General features: G+C 52.8%; 5 protein-coding genes across 5 annotated transcripts in view; 2 read left to right on the forward strand and 3 right to left on the reverse strand.

The window, feature by feature from the left end:
• Nucleotides 1-603: 603 nt before the first annotated feature.
• On the reverse strand, nt 604-3268 carry Triagg1_10953 (uncharacterized protein; the record flags this gene model as incomplete). The annotated part of the gene is made up of 5 exons (XM_062895081.1): nt 604-1992; nt 2073-2152; nt 2227-2530; nt 2799-3193; nt 3262-3268. The coding sequence occupies 5 exons, from the start codon at nt 3266-3268 to the stop codon at nt 604-606; spliced, it is 2175 nt and encodes a 724-aa protein (XP_062750082.1).
• Nucleotides 3269-4681: 1413 nt separating this feature from the next.
• Nucleotides 4682-6014, reverse strand: Triagg1_10954 (uncharacterized protein; the record flags this gene model as incomplete). The annotated part of the gene is made up of 2 exons (XM_062895082.1): nt 4682-5758; nt 5817-6014. The coding sequence occupies 2 exons, from the start codon at nt 6012-6014 to the stop codon at nt 4682-4684; spliced, it is 1275 nt and encodes a 424-aa protein (XP_062750083.1).
• A 3543-nt stretch (nt 6015-9557) lies between these two features.
• Nucleotides 9558-12151, forward strand: Triagg1_10955 (uncharacterized protein; the record flags this gene model as incomplete). Its single annotated transcript, XM_062895083.1, has 4 exons — nt 9558-10163; nt 10319-10423; nt 10483-11854; nt 11952-12151. The coding sequence occupies 4 exons, from the start codon at nt 9558-9560 to the stop codon at nt 12149-12151; spliced, it is 2283 nt and encodes a 760-aa protein (XP_062750084.1).
• A 1719-nt stretch (nt 12152-13870) lies between these two features.
• Nucleotides 13871-14752, forward strand: Triagg1_10956 (CAZyme family GH152; the record flags this gene model as incomplete). The annotated part of the gene is made up of 3 exons (XM_062895084.1): nt 13871-13888; nt 13964-14236; nt 14327-14752. 3 exons carry the CDS (start codon nt 13871-13873, stop codon nt 14750-14752), a joined length of 717 nt encoding a protein of 238 aa, XP_062750085.1.
• Nucleotides 14753-15256: 504 nt separating this feature from the next.
• The window catches only part of Triagg1_10957 (uncharacterized protein), a gene marked incomplete at both ends in the record, with an annotated part of 976 nt that continues 404 nt past the window's right edge, over nt 15257-15828 (reverse strand). Inside the window, one exon of the mRNA XM_062895086.1 lies at nt 15257-15726. Within this exon, the coding sequence (XP_062750086.1) occupies nt 15257-15726 (470 nt within the window). The remainder of the gene's footprint in view (nt 15727-15828) is intronic.

Genomic DNA, 15828 nt, shown 5'->3' on the forward strand with positions numbered 1-15828 from the left:
CCCCCCCGCCCCCCCCCCCCCCCCCCCCCCCCGCCCACCCCCGGCCCCCCCACAACACATCAGATTTTAAAAAATCGTTTAATGACTATCGTAGAATTACAACTAGCTACCTACTATCCACCACTTCCTTCATGTAGAACAATCGTCAGTCGACGAAAACCAAGACAAGCTTTAGATCCAAAGACAAAAAGACCTGCTCTTCTCCATATCATGCATGACATCGTACAAAAATCGTCCCAACAGGAATCTTGATATACAGAAAACTTTTGTTGCCCCCAAGTGCAAAGACGCCTCCTTTGGATATTCCCCGGAAAATTGAAAAAGACCCAAATTATGAAACAACCCAAATGACAACAACACCAGCTCAACACCGGTTTCCCCTCCTAATTCCTGCTATATCTGCTGTACAAAAATGCGGCAAGTGCACCAACTCCGACACCGGCGGCAACCAAAGCTGGGAAGGACAACAACGAAGATTCTTCGACTGCAAGAAAAAAAATTGTTAGCTAAAAATACAAGAAAGTTGGTGTGGAGAGGAGAGGGGGGGTGCAAAGAAGAGAGAAATGCAAAGAGGACGAAAGATGGTAAAATATTTCGAGAAGGTCACATACCAGGAGACTCGAAAGGCTGAGAAAGTCGGCGCTTGATGTCTCGTCGCAGGTCAGCAAGGAAGTCTCCAGGCTTCTCCATCTTCTGCGCCATCAGAGCGATCAGAGCGGCGCCAACACCGCTGCCGTCCTTGGCGATGCCGATGCGGATCTTGTCCGCGCCGCTGGGGCCGATGCCGTCAATGGCGCGCAAGGCCTCGTAAATCATATCCCGGAAGAAGGGGTAGTGCTCTACCAAGCTGCCGTCCACGCCAATGTCGACAATCTCCTCGGCGGGATCGTTCAGCTTTCCCGACTGGAGAACAATGGCGCCAATGGCGACGGCCGAGAGCCTGGCCGCTCTGCGGACAACAGCGCCGGCGACAGCCTTGAATGCCTGCGCATCCTCCAGTGAGGGAGTGTACACCTGAAGCGTATTCTCCAGTTCCTGTCGGATGGCCACCAGCTCGGGAGTGTTGTCAGCAGCAGCCACGGACAGGACGGCAGTGTCCAGCCCCCACTGGAACAGGAGCCCAGACTTGGGGCTGAGGTTTGTCGTCGTCGACCAGTCATTGGTGCTGGAGTTTGTGTCGCGGAAGAGGGACGTCTCGTCATCCTTCATCATGTCGGCAACCGCTAGTCGCACAATCTCACCCAGGAACATGCCGGATACGCGCTTTTCGTACATCTGGATGCCGGGGTTCACACTGTCTCGATCTAGCGCGGTATCCCAAACGGTGGAAGGGAGAACATTGAGCTGGTTGTCGAATGAACCCCACTCAGTGTTGATGACCATTTCACCAGTCGAGGCGTCGTACTCGCCCTTGATGGGCTTGGTAATGTTGGAGGTCTTCTCGATGTAGGCGCCGTTGGTTCCAGTGCCAAAGATGGCACCGAGAAGAGAGCGGTGCTTTCCTGTTGATGTGTACGAACGCGCCATGAGGGTTCCTACGGTATCATTGACCAAAGCAGCCACCTTGACGGGCAGATGAAGTCGGTCAATCTCATCTTGGAGAAGCTTGCAGACATCCTTGCCAATTGCGTCCGGAATGTCAAAGCCCTTGGTCCACCGGATGAGATTGCCCTTGTTGATGCCGAGCTGCTGTACGGGGAAGCTGAATGTGAAGCCGAGCCGGAAGATCTGCTCATCGTGGTAGCCCTCAGGGAAGCTAGTCGTGTTGCGACGGGAGGTGGCGCTCTCAAAGTGCTCTCGGTGGTGCTCTCGGAGGAAGAGCTCAATTTGCTTAGCCAAGAAAGCGAAAAGATCTCTCGCCGTCTTGGCCACCATGAGATTCTTTGGAATGGCGACCTTGTTGTAGGTCAGGTTGAAGGTGCTGTCGCCGTTTAACGTAACGGAGCAAACGCGAAAGTTGGTGCCGCCCAAGTCAACGGCTAGGTAAATGCCCTGCAAAAAAAAAAAAAAAAAATCAATTGGTCAGTTGTGCCGTCCGTCAGCGGACTTCTAAAGTTACAGGGACAACTCACTCGCTCTGTGCCGTCTGGTACAGCAGTTACGTAGGAGGGAATCTGACTGAGACTGGTTCCATCTACTTTTAATCCCTCGTCTGCAATGACGTTAGTGGTGAGCTCACGCACGAGCGGCGACCATTGCGCCCGAGGGAATTGGCGCCATGCTTACTGGTCTGCTTCAAGTATTCTTGGACATGGCGGTTGAGATCCTCGTCCGAGAAGTCGAACTCGGACACGACCCGGCTGGTGTGCTCTGCTAGGCCCATTGTGAGGACTCGCGACGTTGGGGGTGAGAAAGCGAAAGGCGGTAGCGGACAGATGAGCTCGTCGTGGACAGCAAGTTGTGAGGTCAAGGAAGAGAGAGGCCACAGAACTTGGGGATGGAGATGAAGGAGGGAGAGAAGTTGACAGGCCCACGGTAGCTGAAAGATGGCGGTTTGTACCGTGGCGTCATGGAGCGCGAGCTGGGCCAGCTAGTAGTTATAAACATTAGCCAACCGGCCACAATCGTCAGTGCCTTATACTTTTTCGCGTGATGCGCATTTACGCAGCGAGCATGGATAGCACAGGGATTAGCCCCAACTCTGGGGACGGCGCGGGGCGTTTGGCCGAGAGCTTCCATGCTTAGCGTAGCCTACCATTGAGAGTCTCCCGCATGAGTAGACTTCGGCCGGCGAATCAAGGCGTCGTCAGGACAGTCTCCCCACTCATCACACGCCGGCGGGCTCGTGGGAAGCTCACGGCCACCGGAATATCCGTCCTGCTGGACAGAGCTCTGGAATGTTCCTGTTCCCCAACGAGGCGGCATCCACTGAGGAGGAGGCTGTTACGTAGAGACGGGGCAAGAGATGGAGTAACGCGGGCAATGGGGGTTTTCCAGAACAGGCACAGGCAGCCTGAGACGCCGGGAAACGAAACAAGAGGAACCATGACGAAGGGGATGCTCGGGCTCACCATGGACAGTACAGACAGTACGAGTATGGGCAGCAGCCACACTCGACGGGCGACGGACGGTGTCGACTTGGGCCGCTCGCCTTTTCCTGGCACCACCCTGTCTCCGTGGCCGTCGCGCCACACGGCGCCGAGGCCTCGAACCTTGTCCTCGTGGCACGCCGTTTCGACGTTGGTATCGTGTGCTAAACCAGCAATTAAGCATTTCGGACCCCAATCCCGCCAAGCCTCTCCAATTCCTGCCATCACTCACAGTACATGCTCCCACTTACACCCTCACAATCTCACAATCCTCTGGGCACGAGGAACTCGGGCAGTTGGGCGTGGAGAGACAATGGCCATGGAGCCACCCGCATACGCAGCTGCGGAGCGAATGTGGCCCAAGCTGGAGACTCTGAAGAAAAGGGCCGTATACCGCGTATGTGCTCCGTCCTGCGTACGAGAAGTCTCGTGGTAGAGAGAAAAGCGCGCGATTTTTGGCTTTAGTTAGGCTGGGCGACTCAGCGTCTCTCCAGTGGCGTTCATCAAGTGGTACTGCGGACTTGGCCCCTGTATCATCTAATTTCCCCCCAAATGGCCCGAGGATGCAGGATGCAGGCACAGAGTGCCACTCCAACGCCAGACAGCCACCGTCTCCTGGATCCTGCCGGCGATGACGGGCGATCGCGACGCTGCAATGACACGGCCAGATGCAAAGTTTCGCCGAATAGCCTTGCTGTTGACCCGGGAACCCTAAGCCGCAGAAAACTCTCGATCCGTAATGCTAGCGTCAGTTGCGCATAATCGAATATGGCGCAAACCAAAAACAAGCCGTGTTGACAAAAATATTGAGCCTGTCCGACTTCGCAGAGGAGGCTTGGTTGAAGGTTCGATACTAAGTAGGGGGTAAGAAAAGAAGTCAATTTGTGCCGCGTCGATAACAATGCCTTCGAGATAAGACACCCAGAGAGTCAAAAATTCCGGCAGAAGTCAATTGTGCTTCGCTTCGCTTAGATAAGGGGTCTCGTCGATTCAATCTCACAACACACACAAAAAAGGCCTACTCGACTCACAGAATCACAAACGAGAGGAGGAATCTTCAGCGGCACGAACTAAGAGCTGTCCTGCTTGGGGGCCTTATATCATCCGCAAATGCAGAGAAAGATGGGGAACTCTCCTCCCTCGAAATAACTATTGGCGCGGGGAAGCTGGTCTGTAAAGCGACTGGTCTCTAGGTCTTTAAAAAGGCGGTATTCCATAGTAGCATCCCCTCGCTCACCCACTTTAGCCCAACCCGGAGACCATTTTTTTTCCCCTTATACGAGTACATGCCGTGTGGATAACTGGCCCATAGATTCCGACTTTTTCGAATAGAGAGGCTGGACGGCATCGAGCAGCCGCCATTACACGTCGTCGTACAGAGGCAATCGGACAGGCAGTAAGAAAATGGACCAGTGCTAGACCAGATCGCAGCAATGTGGACAAGTGGACCGACCACCTTGCATAGCGGAAGCAAGAGAGGCCAGATGTCAAAACGCCCTACCCTGGTTGAAAAAAAAACCAGCATGGAATCAACATCCGCCTCAGGCCTGTCTCGAGATGATGAGAAATGCGGCCAACAAAAGGCCCGCGCAGAATAAGAAGACAGAATTCCTATGTTCGTCACCTAGTATCCAAAGAGTTAGAGATGGAGACTAAACAGGCCAAGCTGGAATATTCTTACCATCACGATCGAGGCTGTGTACGACAACCACGAAGACATTTAGAGGCAGCCTAAGAGCGCTATAGACCCCACCTCGCTCATAGTCGTCAACTATGTTGCTCTTGATGAGGGCCATGTTCGGAAAATATGCGCCCACACAGCCTTCAACAATACAGAACGCCCAGAAGAGCATATATTCGTGGTCTAGCATTGTTGAAATAGCGAATGCTCCGGATTTTATGGCGAATACGATCATGAGCTTGTTCAATGTGCCATCTTTTGAAGGCAACGGGTTCTGCATCGTGGTGATTCTAGATCCGACCATCATGGCGCACATGAAACTCGAGAAGATGAGACCAAAGGGGAGCTCGTCCTCATTTCCCGATTTTACTCTTGCGCTCTTTAAGGCAGCTGACCAGAAAAACACGAAAAGGTACATTGAACCTTCGAAACAACAAGAAGCAAAGTTCAGAGCCATAACCTTGGGGTTAATTAGAGCTCTAATAAGCATGTGATGCTTGAACCTTTGAGCTCCTGATGTTTTCTTCGACTTATCGACACTGCCATAGTTTTCTCGCCACATGACCAAAATGAGCACGCCGGCCCCGATACAGCAGACAAGGCTGGCAAGAAAGGGTACCAGGTGAGAATTGAACCATTGGACAAGGCCATTCCCTATCATGCCAGAGAATATCGCCGTGGTCGTGCTGGTGGTGACCATGTTTGCAAAAACTTGACTGAGAGAAACCATGCTCTCGTCAAGCTGCAATAGATGGTATTCGGTAATCATCCAGGCCTCGAAGACGCTAAATAACAATGTAGTTGCAATGCCTCCAAAGAAGCGGCCGAGGTATAGGGCGTAGAGACTGTGGCTAAGCATCGTTAGGCATGTAATCCCGTAGCAGATGCAATATGCAACGCAGGCAGCCCGCCTTCCATAGTGATCTGCGAGTTGTCCTGCAAAGGGGGCGCTTGCAGCACCAGATACAAAGCCCGAGGCGTATAAAAGCGCGACAGTGTGTTCATCGAGCTGCTTTTCGTATTTGTAAACCGCATAGGTGTAAGGACCCTATAACGTAGCTCGTGTCAGGATCAGGATAGCTCGAAGAGAAGGGGGTTTCACACACTTGAAGCCAATCAGCTGCGGCCACCAAGGCGTAGACGAAGAGGAACTCCCGTTGAAACTTGGTAGCGACTGCTTCACTTTGTTCATCCCGTGGGACACCACGATCCCGCTGCTTGTGGATCTGAGAGCGACGATGATAGATGAAAGAAGACACATTTGCGACGACCAAGATGGCCAGGTTCACTCGATAAAAGTCCATTGTGGTTGAATGTAGATAGCCTCACACTTCACGTTCTATTTGACTTGGCTTCAGAAGGCGAATCAATCTTTGATGACAATGAAAAGACAGAAAACCAGGGAACATCGGTCATAGTAGTAACAAGTACCTCTACCTGTAGGTGGCCATTGTGCCTGTCCGGACGATGTGCAGGTGAGGCTGTTCATGCATCGTGTCGCTCTTTCCAGGTCTATCGTTGACCCTTACTGTCTGTTGAAGCATCTCCTCGAGGTAGGAGCCTCAGGTTGGCGGAGACAGGGAACATGAGGAAGGCACCGGCGTACTGACTGACTTCTATACTTTAGGTACCTGTATCTCTCTGCGATAGAACTCATCTTCAATCTACTGTGGTTGCTTGCTACATACCCGGGAGTAGCTGATGATGAGTTCAGCCAACGCTTTCAAACAGCAACAACTCCGCAAAAATTGCTTGCTGGATAGATACCTAGTAGTCTTGTAAATGTAACAGATTCAATAGTGAATATACTATCCCCAAGCCAAGATATTGAGTTCATCACTTCAACAACTGGATTGCCCACCTAAATTAACGGTTAACGGGATGGGTCTGTTCCAGCAACGATAGAATATATGAGCAAGGGGACAACAGAAGGTTCTCTATTAGAACTCAAGCATGTAGAATTGTTCGTTTGAAGTAGCAAAATGACAATAAACAAGTAAAAGAAGAAAAAAGAAAAAAGAAAAAAAAAGTCATGAGAATCCATTCCACCAGTTGGTAAAAAATACACAAAGACTCTACGTAAAATGAGCAAAAATATGCGACCTGTGTGGATCGAACACACGACCTTCAGATAAACTGGTGATTGAAGTATAAGCTTCAGTCTGACGCTCTCCCAGCTGAGCTAAGGTCGCAAGCTAATTATTGGAGAAAATGCGAGAGTTAGATGGTATTAGTACCATTGGTGGTGGTGGAATCAATTGTGTGGGGACGAAGGGCTTTGCTAAATTTGTTTCTTTGCAATTGACGCGGACAGAAACAATAGCGGCGGCGGTGGGGCCTCGATGCGGCTCTGTGCCGGTCCCTGGGAGATGGATAAGCTTACACGTGATTGTCGATTGTTTTGGGGCATATTATGATTGAGCAAGCAAGGGACACAGAGGGCAAGATTACTAAATGCAAGACTCCCTATTTCAGGCCCGTCTACAAATACCGCCCATTACTGTACCAGACCAGATGGGCTTCAAAGTCGTTCTCATCAGCGGCAGCGGACATGTTGATTGATACACGATTACTAACGCAATGGCTCGCTGCACATGGACGGTTTCTATCAGCCCAGGCGCCCCACCGTTCTCTCCCAAGGGCTGCCCGAACCAACCCCGCCTTGCCCAAGGCAAAGTCCTACCCGCCAAGAGCCAAAAGTCCTGGGCTAACATTCTCTCCGATGCCTACAGACGAGAGAGGAGAGGAGAGTGTGGCACGTTGCATTACTCTGTACTTTGGTTGCAGGTACTGGTGAGTACAAGTAGCTGAGGTTAGCAGCCCCGAGGCCTCCATCGACGGTGCATGGTTGGTTTGCGGCATGTGCATGTATCTTTTCTCTCGGGCCATTTGGAAACAAAGAAGGGCGGGAATATGGATTTTTTTTTTGCTTGACGCTTGGGTCGATTTGCGAGTGGCTTCGCCCCGCCACGATCAACGCCTCCACAAATGGCAATGCCTCGAGAAGTACGAGAAAGTTGGTTGGCAAAGCCCACTTTGTCCACACACTTGCTGTACTCGAACGTGTCGTGCAATGAGGTTACTTTCTAAGTCAGACACGGCGACTTTTACGTACAGATACTGTAATGTGCAGTATTGGATTTGTCACGCCGCGCGCAAAACAGAGCAGAGCAGTGAAGAAGGCATCCCGTCCAGCGCCTTTACTCGCAATTCTATTCTAGATCTGGCCTATCTTTGACTGCATCGCTAGCAGATGGCAAGCTCGCCATTAGCCCCGCCTCTGAACCGTGCCATTGGCACAAAGAGCTGCCCGATCCAATATTCGTGTTACTGCTGCTGCTGATCGCTGTCCGAGTTTCTCAGCCGCACGGCCAGCAGATGTAGCCAAGCCTACAGGTACGAGGTAGGCCTATGAGAGGCCCTGGATGGTGGCACCCTGGCTCTTACGCGGGTGCGCTCCCTTGGCTGAACATCCATAGCTCCAGCATAGCGGCATGTAGGGATGGGAATGGCTTTTCTTGCATCCGTAGAGGAGCGATAAAGATGGCAAAGGCAGCAGAGCAAAAGAGGAGAGGGAGGAAGACGAGAATAGGGCACGGGGAGGCGCGGGATGGAATCAAGTCAAAGTCATGGTAGCATTTCGTGGGCCCCGGAATGAGCAAAGCTAGCGCGTGCAGTTGCACAAACGTCCACGCAATACGGAGTGCATATACTATGGGGAGAGGGAGAGGCGCCTTGACGTCAAGAACGCGGGCGATTTCGTCTTGATACGAAGGGCTTGTGACTTGTGATTCCAGCCTGCGCTTTGACACGAGACAGAGGTGCAAAGGGTGTAGAATATGAATGGATACCTTGCATGTTGGAATTGTAGAGTGGTATTATCTGGTACGGAGTATGGAGCACGTTGGAGTCGTCAAAGATGGCTTTGATGCCATGTGCTGTCATCGAACGTCAGTGTCAGTGTCAGACTGTGTGGTTCCTACTAGGATGCTGCGCAAGGCACATCGCCAGCGCCGAGGCTTTCTCGAGCTGCGGCTCAGCCCTGCGCAGCAAACGGCAATAATCATACCTAATCATTTAATCCGATGCTCGCTTTGGTGCGGTGCTGCACAGCCAAACTGCACCCTTGGCCGTGCTGCTAAATTCTGACTGCCAGCCCAGGTCGGCTTGGCCCTATCCCAAGCCCTGGGGGGCGTGGGGGAGAGACAATTGGATTGGAACTGAGAAACGAGTACGGAGTACGGAGTACGAGCACCTAAAGTAAACCTACTATACCTCCTACCAGGTACCTATAGTACAAGTACGGTAAGCAACGTACATGTAGTACTCGTACGAGCGCAAGTCCTGCCTTCTGTCCTGCCTTGTCCTGTCCTGTGCTCTGCAGTCTTTCCTGGCTGCTGTTGGCTTTGTCACCTTAACTTGGTACCTTGGGTACTGTACTGCGCATGTGCATGCCTGGCCTGGCAGGGACCGATCAAATTCGATCAAATCAAAACAAACCGAGCCAGACCAGACCAGACCAATTGTGCGTCCTGCATTCTCACTCCTCCTCCGCTCCAGCCAGTCCGTTTCCCACACCACAAGGCCTGAATTGACCGCTGAAAGATTCCTCTCTTAGGACTCTCTGCGCGCGCCAGACACTAAAAGGCGCCAGACCAAAGCACCAGACCCGACCTGACAGACCAGACACTTCGCGGACCTGATCTTACCAGACCCGACCTAAGCCCAATCCTCTCGCCCCGGCAAAGCACCCTGCCTGCGCCTTCGTTCCCCCATCAGCCCTTCTTCTCCCCTCCACTCCTCTTCTTATTTCCCCTTCCCGAGTTGCCCTTCTTTTCCCTCTCCATATGAGTTCTCTGAACTCCCGCTTCAAGAGCCTTGGTCTCGGCAAACGCAAATCCACCGCCAGCATTCACAGCGTCCAGGGCGCCCCCCCCACCAGCACCGGTACCCCTCCTCCAGGCCAAATACCTCAACAGCTTCAACCTCAGTTCCCGCCGCACACGCTTCCGCAGCCGCATCCCCAGACGCCGCCGCCTCCAGGCTCGTCCGCCAGCCCAATGAATCACCAAGGCCCGGGCGCCCGTCCGCCCAGCTACACGGCTGGCAGCTATCCCCAACCGCCTCAGGGCGCCATGGGTCGCACCAGCCCCATGGCTCCAGGCCAGAATCGCACCCCGCCATCGCAGATGACTGGAGGCCCTCCGCCCATCAACACAGGCGCCCCCGTCGGCTACCCGCCCAACATGAATCCCCTGGGCCAGATGCCTCCGGGAATGCCTCAGGGCGGCCCTCCTCCAGGCGCTCCAGGCTTTGGCCAGCCCACCGGATACCCTCCTGGACCACCACCCGCGGGAGGTCCCATCGCCCAACAGTTTCAGCAAAACAACCCGGCGGCCGAGGTCGAGGGCGCGAGCAGAAGCAAGGCCCAGCTTATTGTTGGCATCGATTTTGTTAGTAACCCCGATTCTCAAATTCTAGAAACCTGTGCTGCTCGGCAGAGCAAGAAGCAGGAGACTGGAGGCAAGAAACAAGGAAGAGAGAGAAAACAGAACATGAAATAAGAGAGAGGCGCAAAAATGTGTTTGCTAACAAGACGTTTCCATAGGGTACAACCTTCTCTGGTGTTGCATTTGCCTTTGCAACCAACAACGAGGCCAAGGAAGACATCATTACAGAATGGCCGGGCGCCGGTTCATACACCAAGCAAAAGGTGAGGAGTGCTGCACCCTCATTGACTTTACGAGAGGATTGAAACTGACGCACAAGCAGATTCCCACCGTGCTCTACTACGATCAGTACCAAAAGGTGGTTGGCTGGGGTCCAGATATCGCCGACGCTCTGGCTCCCACTGGTTACCCCAAGCCTGGAGTGCAAAAGGTTGAGTGGTTCAAGCTGCAGCTGATGCTCAGCGGCAACACATACATTGACCCCATCAACCTGCCTCCTCTGCCTCCGGGAAAGTCCGAAATCGATGTCGCTGCCGACTACCTCTTCAAGCTCCGCCAAGCTATGCGGTCATCGCTGCAAAAGACTCTGGGAGAGGTGTTCAACAGAGAAGAGCGCAACATTCGATACTATCTCACCGTGCCGGCCATCTGGAACGACGCTGGCAAGGCTGCCACCCGAGCTGCGGCCATTCAAGCTGGCTTCCTTCGCGACGAAAACGACAACCGCCTGACTCTCGTTTCTGAACCGGAAGCCGCAGCTCTCTTCTGTTCCAAGACGGGTCTGCTCAATCTCAAGGTTCACGACGCCGTCCTGATTGTTGATTGTGGTGGAGGTACTGTCGATTTGATTGCGTACGAAGTCGAGGATGAGAATCCCTTCACAGTCGCTGAGTGTACCGCTGGATCGGGTGACTCGTGTGGCTCTACCGCTCTGAACCGCAACTTCAGCAACATCCTGCGGACCAAGATTCGAAAGATGAAGCTTCCGGATGGATCCAAGACAGCCGGGCGTGTCTACGCCAAGTGTATCATGGACTTTGAGAACCGAATCAAGGCCGATTTCCGAAACAACGGCCAGAAGTGGGCTGTCGACGTCGGTATCGAGGCTGAGTTCCCCGAGGCCGGCATCGAGGAAGGCTACATGACCTTTACCAATGAAGAAATTCTGCAGTGCTTTGAGCCCGTCGTCAACAGGATCTTGGAACTGGTGCGAAACCAGATCATTGCCATTCAGGCCCAAAACCGGACATTGCAAAACATTCTGGTTGTCGGTGGATTTGGTGCCTCAGAGTACCTGTTCCAGCAGATCAAGCTGCACGTCCCCCCTCAGTTCCAGTCCAAGGTTGTCCGACCCATGGACTCCGTGGCCGCCATTGTAAAGGGCGCGGTCACTGCCGGTATTACGGAGCGTGTCATTACTCACCGTATTGCCCGTCGCCACTACCTCATGGCCACGCTGCAACCGTTCAAGGAGGGCTACCACCCCGAGGCCTACCGAGTGCCGTCTCTTGATGGAAAGGACCGATGCAAGTTCACCAGGCAAATCTTTGTGCACAAGGGCCAGAAGGTCAAGAACGGCGAGCCCTACAAGGTCTCCTTCTTCAGACAGGTCGCTCCGGGAGCCACCCTCATGTACGAAGATGTTTTGTACGCCTGTGACGACGACGTCTGCCCCGAGTATACAAAGGATCCTCGTAAGTTTCCTCCTTTTATCATTTTCATCCTGATCATTTACATCCTGATCACTTTCCCCTCTCGATCATGAGCAAGACTAACACGCTTATCCTCTAGGCATCAAGGAAGTTGTTACTCTCACATCCGATCTGTCTCGCAAGAACCTTGAAAAGGACTTTGAGCGAATGGATACCCCTCAGGGTACCTTTTACAGAGTGTACTTTGACATTTACCTGACTCTGGACGGCTCAGAGTTCAGCGCGGAGCTCGTGTGCCAAGGCGAAGTCATGGGCCGTTGCCGAGCCCGGTTCAGGTAAACAATGAGGGACTAGATGAGGAAGCTTTACCAGTACATACCTCGTTACACGTTTGGAGCTTTGATGAAGACAAGACAGCTAGCAGGCCTTGAAGTCAAAGAGATATACACACATGATACCTACCAGGGGACGCGGCCAAGATGAGGAAGATATACAAGGGCCAGCGCTATCTAGATAGCCGGCCGGGCGCTGAGAGAAAAGCTAAGGGAGACGTGGGCTCTTTGTTTGCTATTTGAGCAGCATATTTTTTTTATTTGATGTTGGATTTGAACATACACAAGCCAAGAGGAGAGCATGATTCGACAGCCACTCTTGCTTGCTGAATGGGGAGGACGATGAATGAAACGAAAGAAGATTATGATTGGCGATGTCATTAATAGAGAGTCGAGTGCGGCTAGATCAAAGAACATGTTAGTCCAAAACGGTGTGCCCTTTCACCTTGTCAACAGTTGCAGCGTTTAGATGCGTTGGACTCTGGTGAAACCTCGTATAGCGTTGAAGTAGAAATGCCACAGAGAAGCCTACAGCAGCACTTGCCTTTTCGCAGAAGCAACATCAACCCTTCTCCTCCATGGTGGAACAATCGAAAGGAAGGAGGCAAGCGATGCCATCTTTTGCTGGCCAATCTCCGCCGGGAAATTCTCTTTCTCTTTCTCTTCTCTTCTTCCTTTCATCATCACTAGTATTAAGTATCAATATCAACTATCCCTTTGCTGTCAAGTTGCTTGGCAGTCATTCATCTTCTGATCCTCCTCTACGTTCCTGGATTCTCTTCTCTTCTTCTTCTTCTCCAATACTCTTTTCTCCTTTCCTGCTTTTCAATAATTTTGTCAACATCGCAGTGTCGAGCCGCGGCGCGTTTATTGTCAGCGTTTTTAACCACCTCACGAACGTCCAGGAACTCCGAGGCCCACGCCGCCGATTTTCGGTGCATTCTCTGCTTCAATCTCTCTCTTCTGTTTGACTACCTCTTGGCACTTGCTTTTCAACGACGGCAAGATTGCAGGCTACAGTGTGCCAGCCATTCATCTCGACAGGCGCGCCTGCTGTGATTCTACTGGAGTTGGCAATTGAGTGGTTCGGAAAGAAGATTCTAGCGTTGTCAACTCTTGCCATCTCTGCCTTCCTGGTCGTCGAGTCTTCATAAACGGAATATTGGGCTTGTTCTTCCGAATATATTGATTCCGCATCTCATCAGATATACGGCTGTAACTTGTTGCACGTATTCTAGGAGATACTGGCGCTTGTATTCGAAGTCAGCTCATCTAAAAAACCATGCCGCATACAACGAATATATGGAGTCGGACTACGGACTATGGACACCCAAGGAATAGACAAACGATCCTGGCGTTGACAAATGCCTTGTTAATATTGCCTATTATCCAGGCAGCAAAAGATTCATCCATGAACCACCACTGGCAAGCGGCGTTCTTTAGCCACGCTTTGGACAAACCACCGATTGCCAAAATACAAGGCCCTCCCGGTGAGCGGGATGAGAGAATCCGCTTGGTAGTGACGAACAAGTGTGACTCGACAATATGGCCTGGCGTTGCAACGCAGTCCGGGACAGGGCCCGGAATCGGAGGATTCGAGCTGGCAGCCAACAAAACAAGGAAGCTATAGGTAGGCCCTGATTGGCAAGGTCGGGTATGGGGCCGGACAAACTGTACTGTCAACGGAGATTCATGCGCCTGCAAGACGGGAGACTGCTTCGCAAAGATGGACTGCGAATTCAGCGTATGTGACGCCCCTCTGAAGCATTGAAGTTGCAAGGTATTCATGAAGACGAGTCCTAACGAGATGTACACGTAGGGAGCCACTCCCGCAACACTGGCAGAGTTCAACCTGGCCGGTGGAGTTGACAACTTGCAAACGTTTTACGACATCTCTCTCGTCGACGGATACAACATACCCATGGGGATCAATTATATCCCTGCCAAGAACACCACCTTTATTCCGCCGAACCTCACAAACTGTGCTTGCATTGCCACCACAGGCTGGGTGTACTCGCCAGCAGGCAATGGCACCTTCTACTCCAACGTGACATATCCGATCCCCCTAGAGTCGGAGGAGACGAACGAGAGTGTCAGCGCATAGTGTCCGTGGCTGAACCTTGCCTTTCCTCCAACTCATCCTGGCAACGGCATCTACCCCTATCCTGACGACAACGTTGAGCGGCCTGCCTTTGCCCCATGCAACAGCGCCTGCGCGGCCACTGGAACGGACAAGGACTGCTGCATCGGCAAGTATCATGACCCCAACATCTGCAAGCCGTCGCAGTACAGCAAGTCAGTCAAGGCGGTATGTCCGGACGCATATAGCTTTGCCTATGATGATCAGCAATCAACCTTTATCATCCCCAAGGGCGGCGGATGGGAAGTCGTCATGTGTCCCGAAGGCCGATCGACTGATATTCTCCGCAAGCTGGGCTCGGAAATGTTTGAGTTGGCAAGTGGTGGGAAATTGTCGTCACACACTCTCAAGAGGCTCCGAAATGCAACCTATGTCATGGAGGAGCGTGGGTCTGCGGGCACCGTGAGACCATGGACACTCATGCTGATGGCCTGTATCGCAGTTGCTTGTAGCTGGGCAATCTTCTAAGAGTGCCAACAACAGCGATGATGGGGACAGGAGTGGCTGATATGGGACACTTTTTGTATGTTCCTCCCACCCCAGAGACGAGCATTTCTCTCCCTATAATACCTATAAAAAATCATGGCTACTACCTACTTCAAACCCCTTATAACCAAGTCACAATGGATGGATAGCTGTAGTTGTCTATCTTGAAGTGTGCGGTTTGTTTGTTTCTTTCCTTGTTATGATGGCGTGTGTAAGAGTGCGAATCCTGTCACTCTTACGTGCGTATCTCTTCGTCTCATTGTGACAACATGTATTCCAACATGACTTCTTCCTCCTTTGTAATAAATGACAACGGTAAAGCCTCCAACGCCTGCGTCGAATCAATCAAGTTGCTCGGCTTGTATATCTCTACCATCTCCTTCCCAGACCCCATGGGCCCGCCATTGATGCGTGCTATTTCCCCCCTTGTCGCTCAGGGCTGGGCTTTCACCAATTGTTTCGTTCTTCATTGTCTCGCCCGTTAACCTACCGCTTGCCCTTGTTCTTTCTCCTGCGCTCCCACTCGGCCCTCTCCTCCTCGTCACTGCCGCTGAACTCGGCGTCGTCATTATCGTCGTCGCTCTCGGGGGCGTTATTGGTCACGGGATGGGCGGCGTCGACGGGCCTGCCCGGCGGAGGGGCGCTGGGGGGCGCGCTGACGTTGACGAAGTCGCCGGCGTTTTGGTTGGCGTACTCGTGGCGCTGGATGAGGTCGCGCAGCTCCTGGTTGCGGGGGTCGACGAGCTGGAGGGCGGTGAGGCCGCCCTTGTTCTTGATGCGCGGGTTGGAGCCGGCCTCGAGCATCATGTCGATGAGGTGGTGGCCAAAGGGGCGCTGGGCGGCGGGTTCGGCGTTGAGCCAGCGGACGGCGGAGTGTAGCGGGGTGTCGCCCTCGAGGCGGTTGATGGGGTCGCATTCGAAGTCGGGCTGGTCGAGGAGGTGGTCGATGATGTCGTCTGTTGTGAATGAAAGCGAAGTTTTGTTGTTTAGCTACTTGTGTTGCACCCCCTGGGGAGAGAGGGGAGGAAAGGGGGGGGGGGGGGGGGGGGGGGGGGGGG

This window comes from Trichoderma aggressivum (assembly GCF_033847375.1).
Source record: "Trichoderma aggressivum f. europaeum strain CBS 100526 chromosome Unknown scaffold_100, whole genome shotgun sequence".
Lineage (NCBI taxonomy): Eukaryota > Fungi > Ascomycota > Sordariomycetes > Hypocreales > Hypocreaceae > Trichoderma > Trichoderma aggressivum.